The sequence below is a fragment of the Colossoma macropomum genome, unplaced genomic scaffold, assembly GCF_904425465.1.
Source record: "Colossoma macropomum unplaced genomic scaffold, Colossoma_macropomum, whole genome shotgun sequence".
In the NCBI taxonomy this organism is placed as follows: Eukaryota; Metazoa; Chordata; class Actinopteri; order Characiformes; family Serrasalmidae; genus Colossoma; species Colossoma macropomum.
In genome coordinates, this window is record NW_023494786.1 from 30,282,668 (window position 1) to 30,304,769 (window position 22,102).

General features: G+C 39.6%; 1 protein-coding gene across 1 annotated transcript in view; it reads left to right on the forward strand.

The window, feature by feature from the left end:
* Positions 1–1,763: 1,763 nt before the first annotated feature.
* plppr4a (phospholipid phosphatase related 4a) overlaps positions 1,764–22,102 on the forward strand; it is a 47,662-nt gene continuing 27,323 nt past the window's right edge. The window contains 2 exon segments of the mRNA XM_036556245.1: positions 1,764–2,245; positions 17,227–17,412. Coding sequence (XP_036412138.1) covers positions 1,961–2,245; positions 17,227–17,412 — 471 coding nt within the window. The 5' untranslated portion in view covers positions 1,764–1,960.

A 22,102-nucleotide genomic window follows, 5' to 3' on the forward strand; every position in this document is an offset into this window, starting at 1 on the left:
TGATCTTTAGTCAGTAATGAGTAATTAGAGGCAGCCACTGATTTAAACACAACTGACTTCTCTGTGCTCAGTTACAGAGCAGCTCTCGTTGAGACGATGTGCTGAACATTACAATGTCTTCAACTGTATTAAAGCATTATTATCATTATTAAACTGTATTCCTTCAGTTGGTAAAAAAAATCATTAAGACGTAAAGTCATTCAGAGCGGTTTGGTCTGAAACGCTCTGTTCTAGAGAAACGTACTGAGTCAGAACTGTTCACAGTGGTGGTGATAGGAACCAGACGTCCACCTCTAAAAGCTCCCTCACAGAACGTTATTACAGACAGCCTGATCCCCTGTCTGTTTTATGGTAGATCTGAGACAATGATTTGGAATGAAAAACCTGTTTTAAAATCCATTCATGGCGGAGGGATACATGCAGACTGTTGTGTGACAAAGTAGTCCCTGAGGAAAGCTTTCAGATTTATCACTATTTTACCATCATCATATTACATATAAAACTCTGAAAGCACATGTAGGTTCACTGGTGGTTTTGGATAGTAAATAAAATGGCTATATTTGTGCTGTAGACATTGAGTGTGTTTACATGCACTTAGTAATCTGATAACTGCAGAAAATCAGATTTTGTCAATAATCCAATCAACACGTTTATATGCATGTGAGTAATCAGATAATGGGGAACTCCAGGTCTACGAGTCAGTTAGTACTGACTCATGTAGATCAGATTTCTGCTTTGCAACCAGCCAATAAACTCACAGAAGAAGACGTGACGTAAACATAATATAAACATAACTCGAACTTCATACCGCAGCTTTTCTTTTTAAACATCGCACCACTTTACCTAAAATATGAACATACATCAACTAGAAGATGAAGAATTTTGAAATCGTTTATTTTGTCAGGCATCTAGCTGGTTTGAGCGTCGCTCCAAAAGCGTTTTGCCACCATCTCATAGCTATGCTGCTCGCTTATTTCCAGCACAGCGGCCTGTTCCACGCATGCGCAGACTGAGAAATCCGAAAGAAATCAGAGTCAGAGTTTACATACACTGATAAATCTGATCACTGGGCTAAAATCCAGCTTTCTTTATTGGATTTCTTAATCAGATTTCTAGATCAGAGTATGCTGTTTACACGACCATTTGAATAACCAGATAACTGCGGAAATCCGATTATGATCGGATTATCGAGTGCGTGTAAACGCACTTATTGTGACCCCTGGTTCCTATCCCCACCACTGTAAAGAAATCTGAGTCTGTAAGTTTCTCTACAATCAACCATTTCACTCCAAACCACTCTGAATGACTTTGTTTACATCTTAACCACTAAACTGTGCAGCAATTTTGAAAAAGTGGTGGACTTCTCCTTTCAAGAGGTACAATGTGCGTGCGGTGAGAGAGAACGGTAGATGGCTTATGTTACTTTGTACCATGAGATGTTTTACAGTCTTTATTGTGCAGCACCCCACATCATTTCGGACCCCCAAGGAGATGAAGGCACGCACACACGCACGCGCACACACGCATAATCACTGAAAACACACAAGAGCGCAGAAAACAGTCACACTCGCGCGTGCGCCTGCACATATTAGTGTAGTGCACATTCAAAAATAACACGGGCGCGCGCGCACGCACACTCAAACACAGACAACACACACGGGCGCGCACGCACGCACGCGCGAAAATGGGTTTTTAGCACACCTCCGATGACGTCACTCCGTCACGTTACCAATTCCTTTTTCCTTTTTTTTTTTTCTTTTTTTTCACCCTTTTTTTCTTTCCCTCGCGCCCCGAGCCTCCAAACACAACCGCCTCCATCCCTCCTTCCATCAGCTGTGCGGAAATATCGCGATGGTTCCTGCTGCTCTAGAGCCTCTCAGCGTGTGGAGGATGCAGCTGCAGCCGCTGCTGCCTGCTTTGGTGCTGCAGTCTCCGCGCGCGCGCGCTCGTGTGTGTGTTCATGAGTGTGTATGAGAGAGTGTGTCCGGGCTGCTTCCACACGCACTGCTCTTCTCCTTCCCTTCTGGACCCTGAGGATGGGGAAGGAAGCGCCGGCTTAGAAGAGCTCCAGTTCATTTCTGTTGGAGGGACCCTTCGGGGGGGGCTTCAGTTTATTTCACCCCCTCTCCGTTCAGAAGCACCTGGGGAGGCACCCCGAGCGTTCGGCATGGCTGCGAAAGAGAGGCTCAAGAGCAAGATGAGCAAAGACAGCGTCACCCTGCTGCCCTGCTTCTATTTTGTGGAGGTAGGTGAACTGGGGGCATGTTGGCACAGCGCCAGTGTGGCTGACAGGTGGGATGTTTTTGGCTACTGGTCATGCCAGTGGGGTAAAGACTGGACTACCTGTTCGTGGAAGCACTGATCGCTCTGTGGGGTTTAGAGAGGCATTGTCATTCAGAAAGCAGGCAGCTTTAAATGGACGATTTAATGGGCATCGTATGAACTGGTGTGATGTATTTTGAGCTACTGGTCATTACAGTGGCTTATACAAACAGACTACCTGTTTATGGAAGTCCTGTAAGCTTGGTGACATCCAGGAATGCACTGTTAATCTGATACCAGCCACGTTTAAATGAACGTTTGAATGGGCATCAAGTGAACTGGCATAATTAGCTTTTCACTCCCTGCTGGACCTCAATCCATCAGCGCTGAATAGCTGTGGGCAGTCTGTCTTGCTTGCAGCTTCGCTCGTCTTAATTCCCAGTCCGTGCACAATGACTTGGCATGTCGTGATAATAGGAAGAAGAAAAACAGGTGATTTTGGGTTGTACTTAATGTTGTTTCCTCCTCAGCCTTTGGCATGAATGTTCTAAGCATAGGAAGGAACCTGTTTTAACACAGTCTGCCACATGCACACATGAGCCGTGGCCTGGTTACCATAGCGCACAGTGCAGGAATGGAAATAGGACAGGTAAGCTCCTGAGGAATGGCCAACATGCGTGTAGAGCGCAGGGCTGCAGCCACTCAGAGCTTATGATCCTTTCAGTGGTCATAATTAAGGATGGGATGTACTGTATGGTAAAATGTACTAAAATGTGCTAAATGATCTCTGTTAATCAGTATTATCAGGATTATTTTACTGCAGATGTTTTAAAAAGCAATTAAACACAGATCAGTTCACTAGAGATGGCACGATATTGCTGTTTCTTTACAGTGCCGATACTGAAACACTGGCTGATACCAATATCGAAACAATATTTTTATTATTTTTGTAACTGCTTATTTTTAAAATGTGATATATGAGCTATTCACCTTAGATGGCCATTTAAAAGAACTGTACTCAAGCAAATGCTCTACTGTCTAATAAGGAATGCATAGAAATGAATAAATATGATAAATAACCACTTGCCGGCCACTTTATTAGAAACACCGATCTTGTACTTCCACTAATTGGCCACTTTATTAGAAGCACAGATCTTGTACTTCTACTAATTGGCCACTTTATTAGAAACATACCTTTTACTTCCACTTATTGGCCACTTTATTAGAAACATATATCTATTACTTCCGCTAATTGGCCACTTTATTAGAAACACCTGCCTTGTACTTCCACTAACTGCCCACTTTATTAGAAACACTTAGTTTGTACTTCCAATAACTGGCCACTTTATTAAAGCACCAATCTTGTACTTCCACTAATTGGCCGCTTAATTAGAAACCCTGATTATGTACATCCGCTTACTGTCCACTTAATAAGACACACCTTCTACATCCTCTCTTTGGCCTCTTTATGAGCTCTGCCTACCATATAGCTCCACTATGCAGGTGTACAGTTACAGACTGTAGCTCATCTGTTGCTGCAGCTTAACAGCTCCCCCTCTACTCCATTCATCACTGGTCAGTTCTTGAACACAGAACTGCTGCTGTCCAGATATTTTTGGGTGGAGCACTGATATGGTAGTGTGTGTGGTGCTGGTACGAGTGTATCAAACACAGCGGTGTTGCTAGGTTGAGAGTGGACCAACACCCAAAAATATCCAGACAAGAGCAGCTCTGTGGTCAGAAACTGACTATTGATGAAGGTCTAGAGTATGACCAACAGATGAGCTACAGTCTCTGACTGCACACCAGCAAGGTGGAGCTACGAGAGAGGGGTTTCTAATAAAGTGGCCACTGAGGGTGTAATGACGCACACAAAAATAACACGCACTCCTAACCACACGTGAGTTTGATCATACAGATACGCCAAAGATAAAACTGATGGATAACAAAATTAAGATGTGATTTGCATGTACTCATTTTGTGTTCAGATTTGATTGTATGCAGCGTTGACTGAATAAGGGCCAGTGTGTCCTGGGTGTAGGACACACTGCTTAAGCTTCTCCTGCAGTCAAGTACAATTCGAATAATCGGATCACTGAAAATGCATGTTCAAACAGTAAACAGCCCCTAAGAGTGCACTGGATATTCTCTACTATGTTTTTGGACCACTACAAAATGGCAGACTCCCCAGAACAGAGCACTATGCAGTGAACAGAGCATTGTTTTGGACATAGCCTACAATTTTCTCTTGCCTGTGCGTATCCATTTGCTGTGTCTCATCTCAGGCCTTGTCAGCCTGTCTGGAATAAACACTCTTCGCACGCACGTCTGACCTGCTCGTCTGGACCCCTTCACATCCTACATCAGGAATACCAGCTTCTTCCTTTGGGGAGATGCTTTAGAAGAACACTGGCTGTGTTCACATGCAAAGATTTTTGCCAAATACATTCCAATTACAGATTTAGACTGAGGTGTTTATGCTCACTTTACTCAACAATCTGATGGAAAATCTCAGTTTACATGCATACGACAAAAAATCCAGTCCAAAATTTCACGCATGTGTAGTGTACGCTTAGTTTAGAGCTTACCATGAAAACGAGCATCGCATGAGTCCAGTCAGAGTGAGATGAGCAGCAGTGAGCAGTGCTTGTGTTTTTACTTACTTTAAAATGATGTCAGACTCAGGGAAACGTCCTTCACATGTCCTTATTAAAGAAGGCCGAGAGGAAGACGTCGTGTTCTGAGACACATAAGCTGGACGTCCGTCCCACCGCCGTCTTTTAAAGATCAGAGCATAAATTTCGTCTCCTCTACAGACCAGTTTCTGCTCCGCCATGTTGAACGTTATAAACTTTCTGATAGGGAATATAATCAGATACATAATATATAATCAGAAGCGTTCACACGGGTATTATTCTTCTATTTAACTTATTATTTACAGCATTACCCACCTCGTTCAATCAGATAGCAACTGTATTCCGAATGGCTTCAATGGGACTAGTCTATTCCGATTGAGGTGCATACATTGGCGTATTCTATTCCAATTGAGCTATTAGTCGGATTATTAATGGATTATTAGGATGTATGTAAACGTGGCTACTGTGTAAACTAATCAATATAAATATGATATCAGCCCAATACTGATACCTATCAACACCGACATGCCTGCTCTATTTCTATGTGAATTGACTCTTTAAATGCACTTATGCTGTGTTTACATGTTGGTGGTAGGTGGTCGACAACAAATGGGAATTCCCCTTTAACCCTTAGAAGTTGCAGTTGAGAATTCGCTATATACACAATTACATCACAATTAAATAGTGAAGCAAAACAATAGCGAGAATAATAGTAATAAATGGCTGTAAATATTAACTGCACATAACTCACCAGAGATGCACTGATATCACTTTTTCCTTTCTGATACTGATACCGAAACCTGATCCTTTAGTATCGACCGATACTGAGTACCAATACTGATACTAACTCTATCTAACCTAATTCGCTTATATGTCCTGATATTTATACAATTACATTTAAAAAATACTTTATTTTGGTAAAATCTATGTTCAATGTTCAGATAGATGGCATTTACTTGTTGGATTATATTCATTAGATGCTTAAGAAAACAGATTTTTGTTTATTTACGGTATGTATTTAGTATTTACTATAATATAATTAGTAATAAGAACCATATTTAACAACTTAAGTACATGTAAAATATCTTTATTGTGCAAAACAGTTAAAAACAGAACTGAACAGTAAACAGATAAATGTGTGGTGTTTACACATCAGCACACAGCAGCTTCTCTGGCTCAAAATCGGAGCTGAATGTTGTTTCACATCCAAATTTCTCAAGTTATTTGTCTCATACGTGCATCTTGTTCACTCGCGCTGCATCTCTGAGCGTCAGTTCAGTAAATATCACCATCGTTCACGCTGACACTATCAGCATCTTTGAGTGTTTTTTTCTGGCTTGATTGAAGCGACAGGCAGCGAGACACCGCTGCTGACTGATACAGCTGATCGACAGAGGCACACCGCAGGCAGGGGATAGTGGACGCACAGGCCCGGCTAGCAGGCTGCTATGCTAAAGGCTAAATCAAGGCTAAATGCTATCATTACACAGAGAGTCCAGCAGTTTCTTCCGCTCTCTCAGTAACATTAACTCAGACTGTAAGTGACCACAAAGCAGCAGAAGATTGATTACTGAAAGCAGCAGCTCAATTGTTCAGCTAAGTGGCTCCATTAGCATGTTTTTCACACCAAAAACTGCAGTTAGAGATTCTGCCATGGCCGTTTTTACTGCTGCTTGTCGTCCCACACCGCTGACGTGTGGCGCGCATGCTCGCGTCAGAATCCCCATCACCGATAATGATACTGCTTTTAAGTGCCAGTATCAGCATCGATACCAAAACAGTATCGGTATCAGTGCAGCACTATAGGTCTGTATACTGGTCTTTGGCACTGTAATAAAATGAACGTGTATGTAATCTCGTCATTACAGTCTGCTTTGGAGTCTAGTCTCACCTCTTTCAAAGCTCATTTAAAGTTGTTTCCTTACCCACAGTGATGAACTGGTAAGGCACTTTGAAGCTCACATCACTGTTAATTTACTTGCTTTGTCCAGGTTGGTAAATGAGGTCTAGCTGAGAGGGAGTGCTGTGTATACGCCTGAACCTGCAGAGGCTCTGTGATTAGCAGCACTCTCCAGCTAATGCAGCTCTTTAATTTAGCTTGAGCATACTCAAGGTTTGGCGAGATACTGAGGCCAATACAGAAGAAAAAACGTTTCCATTTGCCGACTCAAATCTGCTCTCTTAAAATTACAAATGTAGGCTGAGCGCACAGATTGGTCCCTAGAGGAGGACGTCTCAGCGAGGGTGCTTTTTGATCAGTCCTTCAGATGGATATAAATGGAAAAAGTGGAGATGGTGCGTTTGTGCCCTGCTCTGTAATGCCGCTGTCTGTTTCATGATAATTCTGGCAGTAATAGTCGTGGTTAGTAGTAATACGGATTGTAAATTGGGTATAAGAGGAGGAAAATGATTATTTTTCTGCTGTTTTGTCTACAGAGGCTGGGGTGACATGGTGCCTAAAGATGACAGAGCTGCAAAGAACAGTCCAAATGTGCAAAAGTTTGGATACTCCTGGTCAAATGACATATTTTTTGATTTTCTAAGTGAAAATAAGTCAACACATCCCCTACCAAACTGAAACATGATGTTTTTTTGCATATGTTAGTGCACAGTTTCCACAGTTTATTTGAGTTTTGGGGAAAAAAAAATAAAACATTAATTGTGCCATAACCTTTGCCCAGGCCACGTTTTATTTGTTTGTTTATTTATTTATTTAGTTATTTAGTTATTGTTATTTATGTTCAATTCAGCAAATAAACAGTAATTATGCATGTACAAGTGTGCTCTGTGGAGAGGAGGTGTTCAATAAAACATGTCATTTGACCAGGGGTGACCAGCTGTATGTATGTGTGCTGTGTGCCAGGAATATTTAGTCAAAGGGGTAGGTGTGAGTTATGTGCACTTAATGCTTAGAGCCATTTATTACTGTTATTTTCACTATTGTTTTGCTTCACTATTTAATTGTGATGTAATTATGTATATAGCGAATTCTCAGCTGCAACTTCTAAGGGTTAAAGGGGAATTCCACCGATTTTTCAAATTTTCAATATATTTATATTGTTGAGACATAAACAGAGTCACTCGGAGTGGTTGGCGTGAAATGGTTCATTGTAGAGAAACTTACTGACTCAGATTTCTTTACAGTGGTGGTGTTAGGAACCAGGGGTCACCGTGACGACAACACAAGTATAACCATTTTGCTTACTATCCAAAACAGTGGTAAATTTGGAAAAATAAGAAGTTTTCTTTGGTCTTTTCTATGGTCCCCTTTAAAGTTAGAAGGTGTGTGTGCAGGTGCAGAGTATAATTGGTTAAGAGTGTATGATTGTAGGGTTTATGTGTTCATTCTCAGCAAAAAGGGTTCTACATAGTACCAAAAAAGGTTTTGCGACTTGTAACGATAGTACAACTCTTTCTGATACTATATAGAACCATTTTTAAAAGAACCAAGTACAGTCGATTTTCCATCATAGAACCATTTATGCATTCAAATGATTTTTGGGTTGTCACAGTTAGGGCTGGGCGATATGACCTCAAATCAATATCACGATTAATTGAACAAGGTTTGTACTGTAAATATGCTCTGCATATCTTATTGTAAATCACCTCAACAGCCAGATCGGAATTCACGCGGCTTTTGCGTTGATCCTACTCAACATTCCTCATAATTTTGCGCTGCTGAGACATCATAAACATTTGGGGTGATATTTCTACAAGAAATTAGAAGAGACTCATCCAAAACGCTCCGTGTTTGAAGAGATTTTGAAACAAATGGCCGAACGCAGCCGTAGGAGAATGAAGCTGCAGCGTCAAAGAACAGTTAAAAGTCTGAAAGCAAAGTTTAAAGAATCCGAGGACATGAGTGACCACGCCCTTTATACGGCTCGAACGCATTCTGGGTGATGAGCCCAGCTGTCAGTCAGTGAAGCTTCATGATGGCTCCTGTGATGCTGGTGAAGATGAAACTGGGCCCTCCGGGAGCGACTGGCGTTCGTTGGCAGTGATGATTGTTTACCTCTGGATGAGCCGCGTGAAGCTCTGTTCTTTCGCGCATACGGGTCAGTTTTGACTGATGTAGCATACAGATCACATTTAAAGATATTGTAAACAGCCAAACAAAAAAATTTGATTTGGTGAGAAAATCAGATTTGGGCCACTTTTACCTGCTCTGTGAACGTAGCCTTAGCTTCCATGTCACAGAGTGGACATGGCGGAGTCACATGACTACACAAGCAGTAGTAAGTAACCATTGCCTTTACTTGAAGAACTATGTTTTTAAAGGGTGCAGAGTGTAATGAGCTACAGTTCGATATTGCTTATATAGGATAATATAAGTTAAGTATTAAGTCAGGTGTAAGATCAGGTTGTACAGCCCATTATTTGTGATTATATTAACTCCTTAAAATCTCAGGCTTATTACATTCATACTTACTACATATTCAGTGCATATTCAGGGACTTCAGTGCAAACTGGTTGAGCTATTCTTAGGTTATAGCGGTGTGTAATAAAAATCTGGGCCCATCTGGCCTTTTAAAGGGTTAACGAAGTATCACAAAGTATGTTTACACGTACAAAATAATCTCCAGTAAAGCAATCAGATTTTGTCAGTACTTCATTTAACACATTCACAAGCACTTAAGGAATAATCAGTAGTAGGATGTCTTACCAAATGCAGCACTGCTACAGCTTTGCATGCGCCCAGTTAACACACCGAAGAGGAAGCATGTGAGGTAAAATTCAACCTTCTTGCCGCAGCTGTCTTTTTAACATGAAGTTGTTTACTGGCAAATACTTATTTGGGAGTTTCTCTTGTTCCAAATTTCAAAAATTGTAATTTGTTGCTATTGTACCAAATTTTATTATATTGTTTACATGACCATTGGAAAAATACCTGTTGTACCTGTTGAAATCACATAATGGTAATATTGTCAGAGATCATGTAACCACACTCACTGTTGCGTCCATTTCAGGCAACATGTGGTCAACCATGAGACTAACACTTAACTGGTAACACAGACTGTAACAGGGTTGACAAGACCGAGACACAGTGGAGCAGTATAAGCAAACGTGTCTGATTCAGCGGTTTATTCATCGTGTGACCCTACAAGCGAACACTGAACGTACAGTTTGCTGGAGCTTTAATGTTAACTGCAAAAAACGAGAGATTATGATTATGAGCGTATGATATTGCCTTATAATGTACTACAGTGTGATTGTGCACCTATATATTTATCAGAACTGACTGCTGTTTCTCTCAGTCTCTTAGCTGAGGAGTATCTTTAGACTCTGGATAGTTAGTGTAAGTACTTGTAGACGATAAAGAACTTCTGTAAGTCACTTCTCGTTGTGAGTGTCTGCTAAATGATAAAACAGCAGCTGTGGAATAAAAAAAAAGTTATTTGGAAAATATTTCAGAATCAAGTAAGAAGTTTTGCAAGTTTTTGAAAGGCAAAATGATCCAAAATGAGCAAAAAAAAGAACCTGATGTTGACTTCAGACAGAATGGTGGAAGAGACAGCTCAGAGACTTCTGAAGGTCTCAGATGGGACGTTCACCTCGCTACCACAGTCAGGATGACGAGCCCCACTCACAGTGCTGGATTGAAGTTTAAGTTCAGTCAAAGCTGCTCTGAACTCATGTTTTCATATTACGCTTGGAAATCCTACAGTTATTAGGCCTTATTTGCTGCTTTGGTTAAAAAACTATAATATCAGTATAGAGAAAACTGATGTTGCAATAATAATTTAAGAACTACAGCGCTGGGCTAAAGTCAGAGACCATGCAGTCATTAATTTAATTTCCAGTCAAAACAACCACTAGTTATTCATTTTTAAGTGTCAGAAAAAAAACAGAGCAAAACAGAAAGCATGTATTTACAAAGACGCCTCAACAATTAAATAGAATCCTTCTGTAACTCTTCCTATGAATCCTGCATTCACAATGCATTATAAACGCATTATTACCGTGTTATATGGCAGACATAACACCCGGTGATGTCTTGCATAAGCTTGTAGGTAGTTATAATTACATGGATAACACATTATAAAGCAAAACTATATGACTTCATGATTCATTGCAACATACCACAGTGATTAAAAATATAAAGACCATCTTATCTATATATACAGATGCTGCTGTACACAAAGACCTGTTTGTTAATAAGCAGTTAGATGTGATTCGCGCTTCACCTAAAACCTGTAAGGAACATTCATATTAGTCCATAAGGGTATTATATATTAAAATTACATTCCTTTAACATTTAAAAGCCAATAAAAATAATACTTCACTTAAAGTCGAAGGTGAAGAGCTGGCGTAATGCTCTGTTATGTGTTAAATATAGTCCGAGTGCATTACTACACTAATGTCTACAATGTCCTTATGAACAGATATTATATTATTATATTGTCTTATGAAACCTGATTTTATAAAGTTAAATACTTTTGTTTTACAAAGTTCTATGTATGTTACTATAACTATTTAGGAGCAATCATACAGGCTTATGACAGATATTATTTAACATATATATAAGCAATAAACCATGAGAGGCTGTGCGTTACCGCGGTTTTTTTCATGATGAATAGAGCTCTTAGGCATGACGCAAAGCTTTTATAAAACGGTGGACAAAACAAAAAATGATAAAATACACGTTTTTCAGTAAATGCTTTTAGCTATTATTAATAATAATCAACATAAACAAGTATTCCACCAAGAAATGTAGTTCCTTTAGTCTATAGTATTGTTGCCAAGCAACCATGGACCGTTGAATGGTCACCCATCACTGTATACCTTGCTAGAAAATTCAGCGTGGACCAGCACCTCATCACCAGCCAAACCAGCATATGTTGTGTTTTGGATGCTGGTATGCTGGTCAACCAACATGACTATGCTGGGTGACCAGCTAAACCAGCACCAGACCAGCACTACACCAGCATAAACCAGCTTAGACCAGCAGGAATTATTTTTTTTTGACAGGGTGTTGCTGTCATTTCATGAACTTTTTTTTTTGTTGTTGTATAATAATGAACATATCATAACACAGAACAGTATCATGCAAAAACTTTTACTTTATAAGTATTTTTTCATCACTAAATTACTGCGAGTCTTATTTAGCACCAAGCTACTGGCTCCTGCATCCCAACAGTGCACAATACAGCTAAAAATAACTTGGGGATTCAGCCACATCCAGCTTGTAGTGCACTACTTGGCTGTAGAAGCTAGAATCTCAAAACATACAAAGAACACTATTTAAGGATCGGCGCCGTTTGAGATTCAGCCTGGGTTTGATGCTGGGTTTAAAGGCAGATCTGACTGAAACATGGACATTTGAAGCTTGTATGCCATTCAGGTGACGTTCTTTAGTCTTTTATATTGCCATTTTACAGTGAATCATATCATAAGTACTTTAATTCAAGCCTGTGATATTAATGATGGAGTTGTTAAGCATGTTAGCTGACCAGCCACGTTCTAGTTAAGAAAACAAGTTGTCAGCTGCTCAGTTGAAACAGAAATGGGTTCTTACATCATCAGTACACTCAGTGGTCCATGCGAGCTGCATTAGAGTCAAAAAGTATTCCTTTAACAACACAAGAATTTTTCATACATGGCTCAGTAGTACAGAGTTCAGTTGCTGTGCCAAACAGATTTTATGTATGGAACTTTTTATAAAACACATTTTAAGTGCATTTATGATGCTTTATGAATACAGGATTCATAAGAAATGTTACCAGATCTGCAGGGATTTCCACACCTTCAAAGGTCAGTCTTAGAATTTGGTTGCATTTTGATGATCCAAGTAATCATGGTTACAATTTTAGACTCATCACTCCACTAAACGTTACTTCTGTGAATGTTAGGCCCAATCCCATTTCACCCCTCGCCCCTACCGCTTAGCCCTTACCCCTCTGTTTTGCGTGTTCACGTCGAGGGGTAGGGTGTCCTGATGATTATTGTTGAGATTGAGGGGTAGGGCAAAGTGTTAGGGCTACATGGCCCTCCAAACGGAGGTTTTTCAGAGTCACTTCAAACAGAGTGTTATGAGAAAAAAAGAAAAACCGACAAGATGGCTGAAAAAGAGACCAAAGAAACACATAAATGTGAGAATTTTCTCCGTTAAAAATTCCAATAACCCTTGTTTTATCTTAGTTTGATGGCATTTAAATATATAATGGCTGTTTTCTTCATAAAAAATCGCTAATAGCATCAGCTAATCACTGATGTCTCAGTAGCTAGCTAGCTAACTTTCCCGTTCCACCTTAAATAGTTCAGCAGTTCTGACACCTGAAGCTCCAGAAGGTAACTGCTGCTCCATTTAAGGTGGAACGGGAAGATTCGAACAAAAAGCTGGTGAATATCTGACTTCAGCTTTGTATCACCAAAGAATTAGGGGTGGGTGATAATAAATAATTGCCCCCCTCTTTGAAGGCATATGATGCCCTAAATGTAACTAAAGTCCAGCAGTGAGGAGCTGAACTTTACCCTCCTCTGCTGTCACTGCAGACTGGCAGGGTCGCCTACAGAGCAGCGCTGGTAGCTGTTAATGAAGTGATGCTCTTTTTATTTGAGGGTCCCATTTCAGAGGGAAGATTTCAACCACTACCCCTTATAACTCAGTTCCAAGGGGTTAGGGTGACACTCGAAAACAAGGGGTAGGGGTAAAAAGAAGTAATGGGACTGGGCCTTAGTGTCTCTTTGAAGGGTGATATAATCTCATTAACTCTAAGAACAGATTTTGTTGGGAGGACACAAATGCAACTGCAGGGATGGAAGAGTTAAAGTGGCAGGAGGGCAAAGAGTGGACAAATTAAATACTGACAGATTTTACATTATACTTTAAAGTTGGTCATTTTTGAATAATATTTTGTTAAAGACGTTTCCCACTTTTATTCTCAGACACTAACAAATGAATAACTTGTACCTAAAGGCCGTTTTAACTAGAAATAGAATAAAAGAAAGGTGCTGTTTGCAGAGTCTGACACTGATTTCTTTGTAATTAACTAGTGCTTTGACTAGTTAAGCATGTATCCATCTGTATTTGTGATTCTGAAAGTGGTTTTGTTACCTGTGCCCACTCAGTGGCATCAATCTCAGAGAGCAGATTATCTCAGTAGGAGTTTCTCTGCACAATGCATTGCTCTCCTCAAAATAACAGTAGTTTAGTGTTTTTAACATAAGTTTGTAGACGCCTGCTCATCCAGCGTTTCTTTTAAAATCAAGGGTATTAATAGGGAGTTTGTCCCCCTTTGCCACCATAACTTCTGGGAAGGTTTTACACTAGATGTTGGAATATTGCCATGAGGATTTGATGGAGCATTAGGGAGGTCAGGTACTGTTGTTGGATGATCAGTTCTGGACACTCTAAGTCTTCCCAAAGGTGTTGGGTAAAGCTTCATCACTCCAGAGATTGCAGTTCCACTGCTCCACAGCCCAATGTTGGGGGTCTTTATACCCCTTTAGCTGACCCTTGGCATAGGCATGATGACCTCAGGCCAGTTTGTTCTTCGGCTCTTGTTATCCATCCAAACGATCTAATTATTCACTGTGATAGTTCCTCTGCACATAGTGTGGCCTGAGGGTAACAGTGCAGCATCATGTCGTGTGGATAATCTACCCAGCTTTAGGCAAAATGAGGTTAACTATGAAATCACGTAAAACAGGAAAAAACAGAAGCTGTACTGAGGCTGTGAAAAAAGCCACATGCATATTCACCTCACTGTAACCTTTGCTGTCTGCATCACAAATCGGACCTCATGTTGAACCAAATGCAGCAAGAGTGAGAGTACCTTCAGGGCATTGAGTGCAGTCAAGTTTCTTCTTAGCTGTAGTAACACCTATGAGACTGTAGTGCTTTGTAAATAATCTAGAAGGGAAAAACGATACCGAGAGATTTGAGGGCCAATTCTTAGAGAATAACCAGTAGCGGATGGTCAATTGCACTGATTATCCATTCTGTTCAGTATAGTGTAATAATGTTGGTTGCTATCCTGATACCAACGTCGATACTGATACTTTTAGAAATCTTAATATGCTCATAAAAAGGGAAATCTTTGTGATAAATTCAATAAAATATAACTGAAAGTGTTTCATAAACATACAGTCCAGTTTAGGCCTGTATGTGTCTTTTCATCAAACAATTCTTCAAATAATGGGTGTTTCAAGAAGTAACAGGTGCTAAAAGAAATTAGTATAACCTATATAAGGCCTATTAGTATAGACCTGAATATTGCCTATATGTTCCTATCCTACACATGCATTTGCAACAGTACTTTTTTCCCACTTTTTAGCTTTAAATATATTTCATTTCATTAGAACAATTTATTTTATTGTCAGAATGAGATTGCAGTCTTCGTTTGGCAAGTACTAGATCTGCAAGGAATTGCTCTTGGAGCAGATGTCAGCATACATTTTGGTAAATATACATATGTGAAGTATGTGCAGTGCAGTTATGGTGTAATTACTGAAGGTGTGTACAGATATAAAGTATTTAAACACAGCATGCACAGCTAAAGACTTGAGAAGTGCGTATATGTATTACGTAGATTTTGTAAGAGGGAAGTGGGAGAGGTCCAGCTTATAGGAGGATTATGGTCTGGTATATACAGTACAGAATATACACCGATCAGGCATAACATTATGACCACCTCCTTGTTTCTACGCTCATTGTCCATTTTATCAGCTCCACTTACTATATAGGTGCACTTTGTAGTTCTACAGTTACAGACTGTAGTCCATCTGTTTCTCTGCATACTTTGTTAGCCCCCTTTTACCCTGTTCTTCAGTGGTCAGGACCCCCATGGACCCTCACAGAGTAGGTTCTGTTTGGGTGGTGGATCATTCTCAGCACTGCAGTAACACTGACGTGGTGGTGGTGTGTTAGTGTGTGTTGTGCTGGTCTGAGTGGATCAGACACAAGCGGATGAATTTGATGATTGCAAGCGTGTTGAAAGAGAATTCAAGGAGAACTCAGTCAAAACTTGGTGAAGGACGTGTCTAATGAGGATGTGAGTGATTTATCTACTATCGTCATCACATCTTATACATCAGTATAATGTTTTGCATTTGAGACCTAAACAAGGCCTTCTTTTTGGGCCTGTGTGTGACATTAATACATAAAGATGTATGATGTGGTTTGATAAATTCTACCCGACACCTCTGACTTCTTATTCCAGGCTTTATTAGGATCATATTTTGTTCATATTCAGTCCATCTCTGCACACTTTGTTCAGATGGACAAAATAAACAGTCTGCCAGTGCTTTGACTAGTTAAGCATGTATCCATCTGTATCTGTGATTCTGAAAGTGGTTTTGTTACCTGTGCCCACTCAGTGGCATCAATCTCAGAGAGCAGATTATCTCAGTAGGAGTTTCTCTGCACAATGCATTGCTCTCCTCAAAATAACAGTAGTTTAGTGTTTTTAACATAAGTTTGTAGACGCCTGCTCATCCAGCGTTTCTTTTAAAATCAAGGGTATTAATAGGGAGTTTGTCCCCCTTTGCCACCATAACTTCTGGGAAGGTTTTACACTAGATGTTGGAATATTGCCGTGAGGATTTGATTGAGCATTAGGGAGGTCAGGTACTGTTGTTGGATGATCAGTTCTGGACACTCTAAGTCATCCCAAAGGTGTTGGGTGAAGCTTCATCACTCCAGAGATTGCAGTTCCACCTCTCCACAGCCCAATGTTGGGGGTCTTTATACCCCTTTAGCTGACCCTTTGCATAGGCATGATGACCTCAGGTCAGTGGTCTCCCATCCTTCCTGCAGAGCCTAGTTCCAACCACAAATTGCTACATCTGCTCCAGCTAATCAACCTCTACCCAAGTCCTTAATTGGCTGGATTAAATGTATTAGAGTTAAATAAGGGGTGGGGCAGCTTATTGGATGCAGGCTGGAGCTAATTTTTGCAGGAAGGTGGCCTTCAGAGACCAGGGTTGGAGACCACTGCCTTAGGCTCACATATAGCTGTGCTATCCTATTCTATTGGCAGTGCTTTTCTATGGAGATGATAAAAGGTGTATATACTTTTTATATCATTAGCTGATGATATGCAGGATGTGCCATCTACCTGCATTTATTATGGACTTTAAGATTCTGTCTTATCACAAAATAAACATCACCATTATTAGACCTTATTTACTGAAAATAAAGTAAAAAATAATGCAGCTTATTTCAGTTCAAGATGAATCTTAATCAGGCTATGATGAAAACACATTTAACATTTAATTAACAATGTTTAATTTATATTTACAAGCTGTTTTGTTTTTCTTTGTTGTAGTTTTAGTATAGGTTTAGTGTTAGCATACTATAATAACTCCATCTTCTTTCTTGCAGCTCCCGATCCTGGCCTCCTCAGTGGTCAGCCTTTATTTTCTGGAGCTGACTGACATCTTTAAGCCTGTGCATTCAGGCTACAGCTGCAATGACCGGAGCCTGAGCATGCCCTACATCGAGCCAACCAAGGAGGTCATTCCTTTCCTCATGCTCTTCAGCCTCGCTTTTGTTGGACCAGCAGCTACGGTCAGTTCCAGTTGCAGGCAAAGACAAACTAAACAACTGACCACATCCCTTTCATGTTTTTTACCTGCTATAGCGCTGCATTGTGTTGTACTCGGAAGCTGAGTGGACAACGGCAACTAGTAAATTTAGATACAGTTGTACACAAAAGTTTAAACACCCCCATCACCCCATTTGGTGATTTTGTATGAGTGTATATATATATATATATATATATATATATATATATATATATATATATATATATATATATATATATATATACACTACATGTATATATGTTACTGTGCCTTTAAGACATATGGAAATGGGCTCTGTTCTAAATGGTTGCTTTGTGTTTTGCTTATTCAAAACAAAAAGTAGTTGTGGCCGAAACAGTCCTTATGAATGGGCGTCCAGTGTGAATGGGTGGGGCTAAATTTCTGTATACAGTGGTTTTTTTTTTGACATCACAAAAACAATAAATTCAAAGCAGCCTAGTTTTTATATGTGTTCTATAAGAACTGGGAAGCAAATGATACATTTTGAAACTTTAATAGTGTTTGTGTACGTCTGTATGTCTTGTGATAAGTCACAGCTTGGGTAACATGGAGCTAGCTTGTGTTTACCACTTGTATGTTCGACTTTATTAATTTAATTGAATTAATTTATAAGCACTGGCTGAACGCACCATATGGGGAGGAGCAATTCATCCAGAATGTGGCCCATGACACAAGCTCCACCCACAGGCCATCTTATACGAAAAACCCAAAACGTGCACATCCTGCGTTCTCCAGAATTAGGATAGATAGAGTGGCTGTGATTCATACTCATCATACTCATATACCAACTGGGGTGTTTAAGGCAGGACTAACTGTTGTGATCCATCCCTGAGTGTCCAGCCCGAGGACAGTTTCCTCTATCATGACTCCTTATCTTGTAATTGTGTTTTATATGGAGAGACCACTTATAAATGAATCGTTCTGTGCCAGATAGTGCTAGCAAAGAATACAGAAAGTAGTAATGATGTCCTGGTTCAGAGATTAAAACTCTTAAAGATGAACTCCAGTGTCAGATTTATAATATAGTAGGTGTAATGACTTTCTGTTACATGAAGCATCAATTTCTAAAACTGCTTCAGGGTCTGAATACTAAAATTCATGCAGTTATTATTAAATTTGACCGTGGTGTCTGAATTTGAACGATTCTGCTATAAAGCATTTTTTTCTGACCTTACATCCCACTGGATGATGAGTATTTTACTTCCACCCAGAGTTTAGACTGTCACTGCTGAAATTCTTGTCTGTAAAATGCAACGAAATGAAGAACTGCCGGTTAAACATTGTGTGTTACTGTTGCAGGCCCTATTGAACCAGTTTACACTTTATATTTTCGGTAACACTTTCTATGAATGTCACATTTGTAAGCATCTATAAACACATTTATAACATGTTATAATGCATTCATATGGCATTATAAACATGATTATAAACATTTATAAAAATGAATTACACTTTATAGCCATGTTTATTATACATTATTAATTGTTAATATAATGCATTATAAATAGTATTAATAACATGTTATAATGTCAGTGCCAAAGAAGTCAGTCCCAGCTTGGAGAGTATAAAGTAAAGACAAATACCAAGCTAACTGTGGTGAACATTACCTTTCCCACATTGGGTAAAACACTGATGGCAGCTCTAGTTTAAACTCTGACATTTGAAGCCTGTAATGTGCTTTATTGTGTATGTTTTAGTGTTTCAGTAAATTCTTCAGTAAATACTTCAACTTGTAGCCTCACTCTTAACACTGGAGGAGGCTTTAGTAAATACTTCAACTTGTAGCCTCACTCTTAACACTCTTAACGCTTCACTTTACTTAGAGTGGACAAATACGACTTATGAGCTCTTATAAGTTGTTATGATCAGTACTTATAATGTATTATGTTAACAATTCATAAAGCATAATAAGCATGGCTATAACGTGTAATGCATTTTTATAAATATTTATAGCCATGTTTATAATGCCTTCTGAATGCATTATAACATGTTATGAATGTGTTTATAGATGCTTACAAAGGTGACATTCACAGAAAGTGTTACCATATTTTCTGTAACTGAACTTTAATATGCCTCACTAGACAAGGCCAGGCTAACATGCTGGTTTAGTAATCCTGGGAAACAGGCTTTAAATTCAGATCTTTCCAGAAAGACTCACAATAAAACTGCATATTGAATAAAGAATGTTACTTGAGTGCCTGTTAGCCTTACATGCCTGAGTTTAAGCTAGAATTAGCATCAAACTTGATTATACAACACCACTACCCTGCTAGAAAAACTAGCACAAACCAGCATAGCTATTGCTGCACTACTGGAAAAAAACAGCCTAGACTACCATGAACTACCATCTGGTCTAAACTGGTTATGCTGGTCTGGTGCTGGTCTGGTTCTGGTTTAGCTGGTCATCCTGCATGATCATGCTGGTAGCATAGAACAGCTCACCAACAAAACAAGCATATACTGTGTTTTGGATTCTAGTATGCTGGTCAGCGAGCTTTTGGCATGCTGGATAACCAGCTAAACTAGAACCATACCAGGACTAGACCAGCAGAAACCAGCACAGACCAGCTTACACCAGCATAGAATGCATACTGGTTCATGCTGTTTTTCTACACTGTCAGAAAAAAGGTTCTGTGCAGATACATTTTTGTTCATCAAGGTATAAACAATATAAACGTACCCTCAAAATAACAGCAGTGTTCTTAAGGCGGCCTAAATGAGTTTAAGTTTTCCATAATTTAATATTTTAAACAGAACAAAAACATAAAAAGCCTAGAGTCTACGCAACTTAAAATACGTGATTGTAATGGATTATGGTGCAGTTATGTTCCCTGACTAAAGGTATTGAAGATACCCTTGATCGTTGTACCACCACAGTGACAAGAGAGGTGCCACCCCAGTGACACTTTAGTACCTTTCAGTCTGAGACTATAGATTTATTTTGGAATAATAATGAATAATGTTTTCAAATGAGCTCCTACATTTTCCTTTGTGCTACCCCTGTTAGCAAGAAGATAGTAGACCACTGTCGGCCCACTGATGGCAAAGCTGGTGGTCCTATGGTATTTTGCTCGGCGTTTTCTGGGCGGCCCACCAGTTGTTAAGCAGAGTAATAGACAATATTCCACTCATTATCGCTCATTTTCCTCATTTACTTATTTACTTATTTTCCCTCCTTTCTTTCTTTAGTTATGCTTTATAAATTAGTTTAGTAAATAATAAAGCGAAAAGCTACGAGAGACTTATTGCTTTTATAAAACGGCGGCCAATATAACACGTAATAAAATACACAATGTGAGATAATTGTTTACGTTATTATCAATAATAATCAACATAAACAAGTATCCTTCCAAGAAATGTAGTTCCTTTAGAGTAGGGTATTGTTGCTAAGCAACCATTGACCGCTGAATGAGGAGAAGAACGTTTGGTCGCCAATCACTGTAAACTGAAGACATTTTATGAATTTTAAAACTTTTTTCTTATAACGGTGAACATATAAAACTCAGCACTGTTTAATGTAAAAACTTTCAGTTTATAAGTACTTTTTGGCCACCGCAAGTCATCTGCCAGTCTGACGACGCCACTTTTCTCACGCTGGGGCTGAATCTCAAACGGCTCCCTGCTCCCTACATAGTGCACTACGTAGGAATTTAAATACTGACTCCTGCAGCCCAACAATGCAAAATATCACTAAAAATGGTCATTTGGAATTCATCCACATTCATACTCGACAAGCAGTGCACTATTTGACAGCAGAAGCTAGAATTCCTAAACTTAATGTTACACAGCTCACTATTTAGCTAGGGAGTATGGAGCCGTTTGGGATTCAGCCTGGGTTTGACGCGACTTCTGACTGACATATGGACATTTGAAGCATGTAAGCCATTCAGGTGACATTCTTTAGACTTTTATATTGCCGTTTTTCTTTAAATCATATCCTAAGTACTTTAATTCAAGCCTGTGATATTAATGTTGGAGTTGTTTAGGCTGTTGGCTAGCTGACCAGCCTAGTTCTAGTTAAGAAAATAAGTTGTCAGCCCCTCAGTTTAGACAAAAAAGGTACTTACTTCATCAGTACACTCAGTGGTCAGTGCGATCAGCGTTAGAGTCAAAGATTATTCCATTAACAGCACAAGGGTTCTTTCGTGCTGTGGCGCAGTGATACAGATATTGTCAAGCCCGTGGACCAATATATGCTTCCTATCTGGGACGAAATGTTTTTGTCTGTTGGTATAAGTCTTAGCAATGTTACAATGTAGCCTGACCTGATAATTTGACATACTTAGCAACAATTACTTAGAGAGACTTGTCATAATTTTGCAAACAGTGAATTACATTCTGGCCCCATTTCAATGCTTTCTTTAACATCCCTCGCAGCAGAAAAGGGAAGAGGAAGTGAGGAGCGGGTCATTCAAACGGAGAACACTCGCAAGCTTAGCCTTGCAAAGTTAGCCTCGCAAGGTTAGCCTCAGTGAGCTAATTGGACAGTCATGCAACCTATGCAACACAGCATGCTTTTCTGAGAAAGTATAACATAAACCTACAGAAATGTCTGAATATTTGCTTTGTCTGGCTACAAACTTTGGTGTATCACCTTTTGTTTTTATCAGTGTTAGACATTTAGCCTTTAGCGTGCTAACTAGCAAGGTAGC